Consider the following 10,444-nt stretch of genomic DNA (forward strand, 5'->3'; position numbering starts at 1 on the left):
TTTCCTTAGCTGGAAAAAAAGCACTGAGCACTCCTGAAAATGAGGCTTCTACTGAAGTGCCTGAATAAGTATTTAGGAATTTAATTTGGGAAACCCTAAGCATTTCCCCATCTCTTTTGCTCTGGCTCCATCACCTAAATTGTAGAAGACATCAGCCAAGTCAGGGCAACTATTGGCTAAGCCACTTTTCCAAGCCAGCTGGAGAAAGCATTGGGAATTGTCACCAAATGAAAAAAAAAAAAAGGACAGCTTTCTTCAGGACCAAGTCTGATCTATTATTTTTATATCTCCAATAAGAGCTTACGTAGCTATTCATGAATTCTTCCATCAGCCAAATACATAAATTGTCTTCTAACAGAAAAAAAAATCTCCTGTCTACCCAAAAGGGACATGATAAACAATAGTAATATAAATACTTGGAAAACATTAACAATATTTTGCCAGTTTCCATTAAGGTACAAAAACATTTTTAAGAGACAAAAGCTAAATACAGGAAATGTTTGCATTTCAGAGGAAATGGGAGCAGAAAAGATGAGCCAAAATAAAATCTTTCAACTCTGTATTATAAATTGAATTACAGGAAAATGAAAGCAGCTTCAAATTTTTGACACTTGCAGGAAAAACATGAAGGAGCTGAATTAAAACAGATAAGGGCTGTGATTCATAGCTGCATGAATTGGCATGACCCCACTGAAATCACCGGAGCTCTTCTGATTCAAACCTTGTGAGGATGAGGCTGAATTTAACTGAATGGTGAAAAGTAAGGCCTGGGTAAAAATCAGAGCTTCCATTTTGATACAGCCAAACCTGTGGAGGTTTAGCACACTTCAGAATAAGTCCAGTGTGTTCTGCCCACACTTCTTACTGAGTTAGCTTTATATATCAACATAAAGGGCTACTGCTTATCTGTAGCTGCAGCTGCATTGCACAGAATCTCAGCCAAAGCTGATTGACTTATTTTTATTTTCACCTGCCATTTTAGATCTATGTATCTACTTACCTATCTAAAGATGATCTGCAAAATTGTATGGGAAAGATTTTTCAAAACTTGTGTCAGAACGAGCTTCCTAGTAATTCATATAAATTTCTAAACATCAAAATATTTCTAAAAATTTCTTATGCACTTAGGACCTACTGGGTCAGGATATCCTAAGAGGAATGAGCTAACACAGAGGAAACCTCAGGCTGCTGAGACTAGACTACCTCAAGGTACTGAAACTTCTTCATGTGCAGTTAGGTAATGTATCACTGTATGGCTGCTTCATCATGCCTAAACATAGGCATCATCTTAGACACCTGCAACCCACATGGCTTCGAAAATAGTTTGTATGAGTCTTAACTCCTTAGTTGTGCTCTAACTTTTATCTACGGCATTTTTTCTAACTTACTTAGCAGAAAATATTTTCAAGCATACCCATGAGACCATCACTAAAAAGAGTAAATCTTTCATGAAATGGGTAAAACCTGTTCTTGAACTCATCACTGTTCACTGTAAAGCAATACAGCTTACCATTGTCACACTTGAAAGAGTTTAGTTGCCCATATATTAGCAGGAGAGGGTAATTTAATGTGGAAAGATGAGAGGAACTGACATACAGAGCATTACTTGAATTTTAGAGTTTAAATTCTGAGGGAAAATATAAACAGAAGCAGAAAGCAGAGAAGTTATACCATTTATCTTTCTTTCTTCCCTCTGCACCTTATTTGCAATGTCTCTGACATCCTCATATGGATGTCAGAATTAAGGAATAAATCAAATGTGCATTAGTTGCTCTCTCGACTACAGTCTGCATTGTTGCTTATACATGAACATCTCTACCCAACGGACTATTGGAAATTGCACTCTGGTACCCCTCTGAGAGGTACAATAGTATGGCGTAAGTTGTTTGGGTATTTAGACAGAAAACAAGACAGATAAATTGAAGCATTTTAGAGCATTCTAAATGCATAAGGCAGCATTAGGTTTTCCATATTCACTCGCTTGACACTAGTGATTCATAATATTTTTGTCTGCTTTTGCATAACTTTTAGTGGTTTGGCAAGTACAGGCTGACAGTGCAGGGTGTGTCCTGGAAAAACCTATGGCTCCATTTATCATGACCTAGAGGCCAGTAAAGCAAACTGACAAGTACAACCAATGAAGCTATCTATCCCTTCATCTATTTGCACTAAACCAGACACAAACAAAGGTGTTACTCAAAGGAAGAGCTTCTTGCATGTTTTAGGAAAAAAGTCCTGGGCAAATCGGGGGCCCAACCTTTAGCTAAAAGAAGGCCAGCTGAACTGAGTAGACCTGTGCTTATTCTCAGTGCAGGATAAAACACTGATATCAGAAAACCCGGGGGGGAATGAGGGTGGTTGTCAGCATGCAGTACTTCGGGCCCTCAGCAAATGGCGCAATAAAACTCCATAGCAATAGCCATGTATTTTGTACCAAAGTTGAGTAAAGAGCTCAGACTTGTTGCTACAATTCAAGGAGCCAGAGTCCTACCCCTACAGCTGTCAGCTGCAACACAGGAACAAGCCTGTGACACTAAGCAAGGTCACTTATATCTCTTCTGTTCCTCAGGTTAGGGTGATCAAATGGTGAAAATTCTCAGTCTGTGGTATTAATGTGACCATCTCAAAACACAGACACACAAGGGTCACCCTTCTTTTTCTCCACAGTAGACACAGTTTTATGTCTATTTCTCGTTGTTTTACAGGCTTATTCTTTGTCCACAGGTGTTTTAGAGTGCTCAACATTTTTCACACCTTGTAGGTAGCAATGAGTGTAAGGAATGACTGCTTGCATATACCCAGAATCATGCTCTTTTAGACTGTAATATTGAACTCGAAAGGGCTTTGCCCATCTACACTCCCCAGGCTTTTCATGCTCAGGCAATTCACTGCAAAAATGAGAGAAAGAATTATCATTCCTGAGTCTTCCATCAATGAAAAATACCATTCTACGGAAAAATACTATAAACTATTAAAAAAAATCAGTCAAAAACCTTTAAAAGGGTTTACAGGTAACTAGGGAAGGCAAGGGCAGCAGACAGAGGACTTAAGTATTTTGCTAGATATAAAAAAAAAAACTAAGTAGGGGATTTGTGGGAATAGGGAAAACAGAACCTGTACAGGGAATTACCAAGTGGTTCTTTGAAAGTGCTTTTGCAAAATGAATGACAGCTTTGAAAAGCTCATTTTTTAAGATTTTAATGCTATATGAAACATGTTTTGTTCGATCACATTACAACTGAGGCAAGCTAAAGGGATGTGGAGAGGGATATGTCAGCCCAGAAAATGTGCATATTTATACACACATGCAGAATCTCTAATCCTGCATTGCTCGCTTTCCCATATGAATAACCATGATGTGCACAAGCCACCCTGAAAAACTTTATATTGCCCACCTAATCCAAAATGCATATGGGTTATAGGAATGACCTCGCTTGTCGTTCGTATTATGTTTAAGATTTTTGCTAATTTTCTTAACAAAGATGTTTCCCAGATTATGCCAAACAGAAGCGTGAGCTCAAGTAGATATTAGGTATCTGAGCTCCAGCATATTTCTAGGCTAAAGAAATGGAGAGAGTCAAGGTACAGTAAGTGTTCCAAATGCTTTGTTGACCCTTCAGCTGGAAAAAATGAAATGAGACCAAAATAATGTTATTTCTCTTTTCATCATGTAGTAATGCTCTTCTTGCTATAGGAGCATAGCCAGTTATGAGGAAAAGAAAACTAGAGGGCGGAATGGCACTGTCTGTCCCAGACAGTCCAAAACATACTGTAAGGTGACAGACACTGAGCAACACAATCCACAATTAACCTAATAGCAGTTCTCAGAGGCTTGCATTATGTCATCTCCACAGCCACACTGTGCAGGGTTCCTTCAACTAAACTACCTTAATGTAATAAATCTTTTTCCTAAAAATAAACTAGGCTTAAAGTATCTTCCATGCTCTGCAAGTATGCATAAATTCAGAAGCCTCCAAACTGTCATTCCTAGAGATTCATTCACATTGTTGTACAGGCTGCCAAAGAGAAGGTTTACAAAGCAGGAAGAAATCGGAGATTGCTGGGTTGTCTTCCTGCTGTAAAACTTTTGGAAGACAGTCTTGCATTACTTTTTTTTTTTTTTTTTTGTAAGAAACAGACTGATATATTTGGTATAAGCTAATTTCAGCAGCTAGAAATGAACAGCAAAAACATAGCTACCCACTTCAGCAATGATTTATTAAAACGTAACATAGTCCTCTGGGACTGTGATTTGTGACTGTGCAAAAATAGCAGTTAGGCTGAAGACCTGTTTAACAAGATAGCAATGTTAGAAGCAGACTTCTAACTCACATTACAGGTCTGAAATCTACCTGTAATTTCACTGAAGGCTAAAAAATCAAATTTTAAGTTGAAAAGTTTATATTAATCATGTAATGGGCATATTGAGATATTTACTGGGTATATTTCTTTGCATAATATAGATGTGTGTAGTGAACCTCAAAATGTACAGCAGGATTCACTTAAATGTAGTATTTTTTTTTTTAATTATCTGGGGAGAAGGAAGCACTTTTTAAACATTTTTCAGTTCCCAGAGGTATTAGTACTATGAAAGTAGCATCAAGCTTCTGCAAGAAGGTCCCCCACCTCTCTGAGGAGGTTACCTGAACTAAATGCAAAACTCCTTTCCTACCACCTGTTTGAGAGGTGAATTCCTGTGAGCACTTTCCACAATATTTTATTATAGTCAATTCTAAAATATGAGAAAACTTTTTTTAAAAAAAATCAGAAATACCCATCAAATTACAGAGTATTCTGGTATTTCTTTCACCAGTTTCACTTCAGGCAGTCTGTACAATGTCATAAAATTTACAGATGACACCCTCTCTTTCTTCTCATTCCAGACTCTCATGGAAGAGAAACTGTTACTGCCCTCAGCAGCTCAACGGTTTTTAATCTAAACTTTAGGGTACTATGTCCCTTGGACAGGATAAATGCACTGGAGAAGTTACACACAGGTACCATCTTTATTTCCCTATAACAATGGGGTTAGTTCTCAGGCTCACAGGGGTTAAAGGTGCGGCTGCTGCCCCACGCTTAACTCGGGAGGGGGAAGGAAACCTCAGCACCCCACCTGCAAGCTAAAAACCGTAGGATGTGTTACCTTGGAAGAATTCCGATCTCCTGCTTACAGAAGGTAAGCTCCTGTTTAGCCCCAAGATCCTATCCAAATGAAAGGCAAAGACTTCACTCGTGTCCAGGGGTCTTTTGACAATGCCACAGTGTCCGTGATTACAAGCAGTTCCTGCGGTGCTGGGACCCCTTGCAAATACAACCAGGACTGCTTTGCTAGAAGGTATTTCTTGGATGCTCTCTATCTGAGAATCTGCCAGCATGCGCATGTTTAGGATGTCATCTTTGCTCAGCCACGAGGGAGAGCTCTCGCTGTAAATCCTGATATTGCTTTCCTTGGGCTGGGACTGTGCCTTTATAGCTCCAGAAATCCCCCTAGGTCTCCGGTGACCCATCTCCTTGATTGCCATTCCTTTATGCCTGCGTTCATCCAGCTGGTGCTTTCTTGCCTCCAGAGCTATTGCTGCTCCAGTTCTGCCCACAGCACGCGTAGCCCTCCCTGGCTGTTGGGCAAAGGCCTCTTCCTGGCCCATAAAAGCGGCTTTTGGAAAGTGCTGCCCATAGGACAAAGGCGTTCCATGTTTCTTCCTGCGCTTTGGCTTCACTGTGCCTCTGATATTGGCAGGCTTGCTGCGCTTGGACCGCAGGGTGATATAAACAACATTGGGTGGCAGCAAGGTCCCATTGCTACTAAGCTGGGGTTCCTGGAAATTGGGTGGCAACAGGGTGCCATCCAGTGGGATGCCCAGAAAAGGAGTTTGGGCTGCATCTTGGAGACTTCTGGAACTTATCTTTCGGTATCCTCCTTTGTGCTGGGGTAAAACATGACCCACTTGACTGATGAGGAATCCCAGGTAGATCACACACACAGTCCCCAGAAGCAGATTCCTCCTTGTCCTTGGGCACCTGCAAGTCCAGAGCCTCAGCACCCGTGGGGGGCACAGGCAGCAAATAAACCAGTTTTTTATTTTACTTGGCTGATCAAAAGTGGTCATTTCTCTAGTGAATCCACATGATGAAAACAGCATAGAGTCTCCTCTACATTACAGCCAGAATGATGATGCATGATTTCTCTTCCTCGATTTCTAATTTTCCTTTTTTGAAGAGTTTCCAGCATGGGTGATGGACAGAGGCTACTGATATGCCTGGAAACGTGCTTAGCACTAGAGATGCTGATGCTCCACCTTCTCAAGCCGTTAAGTTCTTATCAGCCACCACAGATGAAGTGATCGGCTTCAGAGAATGAATGGAGCCAGCTGCGTAAGCAAAGTTTACTGACTTGTAGTCTAAAAGATCTGAAGTATCTCCTTTGCAAACTGCAAAAAGAAAATAGTAGTGTTTCATTTCATTACTCACATATGGCATCTGTCATTCTATATTTTAAAGAGATAGAAGTTCTAGATGAGACAGTATGCATCTAGAAATTTGTCAGGGTACATCTTTCACTTTCTCATTACAGTATAAATTAAATTAAATCAAAATCAGGAAATACAATTTGCAATCCCAGTTATCTGTATTCCAGCATTAGAAGAAAAGCTTGTCAAACCTAGATCACTATAATCCTTTATTTATGAGACAAAGTCTTCAGTAAACCTCATGTTATGGAAATCCCGTAAATTATACAATATTAACCACCAGTAACTGTAGCAGTTAAATATGCATATATTCACTAATATAAAAATATACTAGCAATGCCAAATTTACCTAGTTGAATATGAATATAGCTCACATAATTCATAAATGCACATTAAAGATGGTTAATTCTCTTCAGTCTTCTGAAGCCATAAAGAGAATCTAGCTATAGTTTCTCAAATAAAATGACAGTGACTTATTATCCTTTCAAAGAAACAAAGAATAAGTGCGCATTATGTGTATATATATTGTTATAAAAATATAAAATCTCTTACCTATTCAGCTTGACATATCCTTCGTTCTGGTAAACTCCTGAGGTTAATAAAAGTAACTTGGTAAAAGCTGACGTTCTCAAAGTACTCTAGCACATATTTCAGTTTTAAGTATGGTTCACATTTAGGTAATTCATTGCAAAGCAAAATACTCTTTGGAAGCTAACTGTACTGAGAGGTGGTTTGCATATGAACTGCTATAAACTTACATGAACCTCACATTATATGAAAAAAAAACCCACCCACACCAAAACCCAGCAACTTCTATTTTAAATTCTGTAATGAAAAGTCCTGTGAAGTATCTGCCTTCCAAAAGTGCATTCCATCCGTTTCTAACTCCTGAGGGCCCTCTAGTGCACTGCATGCAAATGTACTGAAGAAATTCCCATTTTCCACATTCGGGTTTCTTTTAAATTTAAAATACCCATACCCCCGCCCCTGAATTTTAGAACTTTGGGGATTCATATTTTCTTGTGATTAGAAATGAAAAACAGGTAGTGGCTTTTATAATGCTATTAACATACTATTAAACAGCTCAGGAGTGTTTCCTATTGTGCTTTCCAAAACGAGGCATAGCATAGTCACTGCACAGATGGAAAAGTTGAGGCAGAGGGAAGTTAAGAGCTTGTGTGGAGTTAAGCAGTGAGATGCTGGCAAAGCTGTGACTTCTGACTCCTTGCCTAGCCTAAGTACAAAATAATAAAAGTCCAGCTAAAGGAGATAATACCTTCTCCATAATTAATTCTAAGGGGAATAGAGAGTTAAGGTATTGGACCCCCCAAATGGGTCCAGTCTGAATTTACAAAACTTTGAAAATGAATTTTTTTCACTGGCCATCACTGTTTGTCTAAATGTGTACTATCAAGTTAAGATTTCAGCATCCATGATTATTACGAGGAAAAGAACCATATCACCTGCTTTTTCCAAATATCAGTTCTTGGAAAATAGGGAATAAGGGAAATGAGGAATAAGAAATCTCTCTGGCCACATCAAGTCTGTCTCTTTTCTTGCTCAAATTTGACTGAAGGGACATATCCCAAACAAATAATATTAATTCAAAAAGCTCCAGAAAAGTGTATCAATAAAGAGAGTAAAGATGTGGTTACTGCAGCTTAACATTTTTTATATTTTAAAGAAGTTGCCAGAGATGGACGTTATTAGATCAGCCTGAGGTGCTTGAGGGTCAGTCTGAAAGATGAAAGATTATTAGCGAGAGGTACCAGTTTTGCAACTCGTTTGACCAACAGAGAATGTACGTGGCTCACAGTGAGAACAGTCTACTATATCCTATTTAACATCAGTGCAAAGCAAATGGAAAATATCAGTAGTTACATGGTTAAAACTAGGCTAAATAAGGGTAACTGGGTATTGCAGCCTGAGAGCAGAATTTCACCCAGAGTGCGTATGAAGAAATTTTTTGAAATATCCAAGATAGACTCCCCCCTTTAAGGGTAAGTGTTATTCCTTCTTAAGTTCAGGAATACAGGAAAATCAAACCTTATAATGAAGAATAACAACGAACAGAAGAGGGGAATTTAAGAAGTATTTTCTAGTCCTTGACATTCCTAGGCGTAGTTTGAAAGTGTAAATGAATAGCTGAATTGCAGGTTTGCAATTTTTGTTTGTTTGTTTGTTTAACTTATGAAATTCATCTCCATCTGTGCCTGTATTTGTAGAAGACACCAGACCAACTTGTATTTGTGGGAAGGACTAACACCCAGTGTGCTGCTGATGGTGCTGGACAGGCTAAGTATTCTGAAGTAGCTGGTTTCCAGCACTGACACCAGCCTCTTCCTAACAGATAGTCTCTGGCAAAGCTGCAGGAAGTGGATGGACTGGCCCAATGACCACCAGCCACAGGCTCCTGTGTCTTTACTTGTGTGCTGGCAACCCCAAGAGAACCATCCAGTTACTTAAATGCTCTGGTCCATTTTCAAATCTCTGAAGATGGGATAGTAACCCTTTTTTTAAGAAATAACAACAATTCACTAATTCTCCAGAAAGTTCTCAAAATCTCCCATTCATGTGTTTTAGACATAAATCATTCCCCACTATACAATCTCCTATAGCCCTTTCACGTTTGCATTCTTCTTAATCCTACCAAGTACAGCTTCTTCCTTCCCATCTGAATTATGATGCATACTCCTTTTCCACAACTTCTTTCATAGGTGATCTTCTTCCTTCTTTAATCTAGACTAAGTACAGCCTTTTGGGAGAGTGAATGCTGCACCTCGAGAACTAAAGAAAAACACAGAGAGAACCATTTGTAACAACACAGTGACACGATGTTGTTATTAGTTAATATAAAAAGCCTAGTAGCTAGTATGTTTCTCTCCAAAATACCAGATTAGGTGCCAATTTTTTACAAGTATCAGTTTTATATTTTAAAGCAATACATTTCCTGTTACTTCATCTAAACTTTCCTTCTTGCTCCATTCAGTCATTTCAGTTTTAAGAGATGTGGGATTTAAAGGCTTATTTTTTTAGTATTCCAAAATGTCTCAGTTTCAATCTTCCCACCATAGTCACAACTGCAGAAGTTGCTGTGATCCAGCAGAAAACAACTTACTGTCTGTGCTGGTTTGTGGAGCATTTTGCAACAAAAGATGCCCTTTATGTGGACACTTGTTTTATTCATAGAAGGCCTTTCTTGCATTTGCTCTTGCTTTCTATGTGCAGGCAGTCCAACACAAAAGATTAACGTTTCTCTTAATACTTTCTTTTTTTCTGAATAAAATAATGTAACACATACTCGCATTGCCTATAGAATAAAAAACACTTCTTTCTTTCCAGGCCACCTTAGTGATTATGTATGGGATGTTGATCTTTTTAGATGCACTACAGCCCAACAGTTTCCATAGAGACGTTCTGAATTCATCTCTATAAATGTCACACAGACAAGGATTTATGTTAAAACGATTGATAAATGGTGCACTCCTAGCTTTACTGAGTCCATGGGACTGAGAATTTAGGCTCTGGAGAAAAGCCATACGTCCTTATTACGGATAATGGAGATACAATTTGCAAAATATCAAGCACTACTTAAGAAGGCTTGTGCTGTGTATGTAAGACCAATTTGGGCTGCATCTGGAAAATGTACTCCAAGAAGCCAGAGAGAAATGTTTGTTTCATGACTAAACATGCTGACTAATAGTCTGAGCTTTAACTGATCTGGGTCAAATCCTTACAGGGAAATCTGCAAAAAACCTCTTCTCAACAGCATGCAAAAGACTATTTTCTTACTTAGTTTTGGCTGTCGAACACCACGGGGCATCCCAGAGCAAAAGGTGGTAATTTTTATGCTTAGAAAAAGAACCCCCATCGTGTGCTGGCTGCCCAGCCTGGATGTCCCGACCTGGCAAGGAGCTTTTCCTGCCTTCCCGGGTCACAGGCAGCCACATGGGCCTCAGCGCGCTCCTGCCTTCACC

The 10,444-nt window shown here is 39.2% G+C and overlaps 1 protein-coding gene across 2 annotated transcripts in view; it reads right to left on the reverse strand.

Annotated features, from left to right (window-relative positions):
* The window catches only part of FAM198B (family with sequence similarity 198, member B), a 13,069-nt gene extending 6,929 nt beyond the window's left edge, over positions 1 to 6,140 (reverse strand). The window contains exons 1-2 of one of the 2 annotated variants that reach the window (XM_010140999.1): positions 5,580 to 6,107; positions 5,144 to 5,510 (exon numbers count right to left, since the gene is read on the reverse strand). In XM_010140999.1, coding sequence (XP_010139301.1) covers positions 5,144 to 5,510; positions 5,580 to 6,107 — 895 coding nt within the window. Of the gene's footprint in view, positions 1 to 5,143 lie in introns of both variants that reach the window. The other variant, XM_010140992.1, reaches the window with a different exon arrangement.
* Between the last annotated feature and the right edge of the window lie 4,304 nt (positions 6,141 to 10,444).

This window comes from Buceros rhinoceros, unplaced genomic scaffold (genome assembly GCF_000710305.1).
Source record: "Buceros rhinoceros silvestris isolate BGI_N320 unplaced genomic scaffold, ASM71030v1 scaffold9890, whole genome shotgun sequence".
Taxonomy (NCBI): domain Eukaryota; kingdom Metazoa; phylum Chordata; class Aves; order Bucerotiformes; family Bucerotidae; genus Buceros; species Buceros rhinoceros.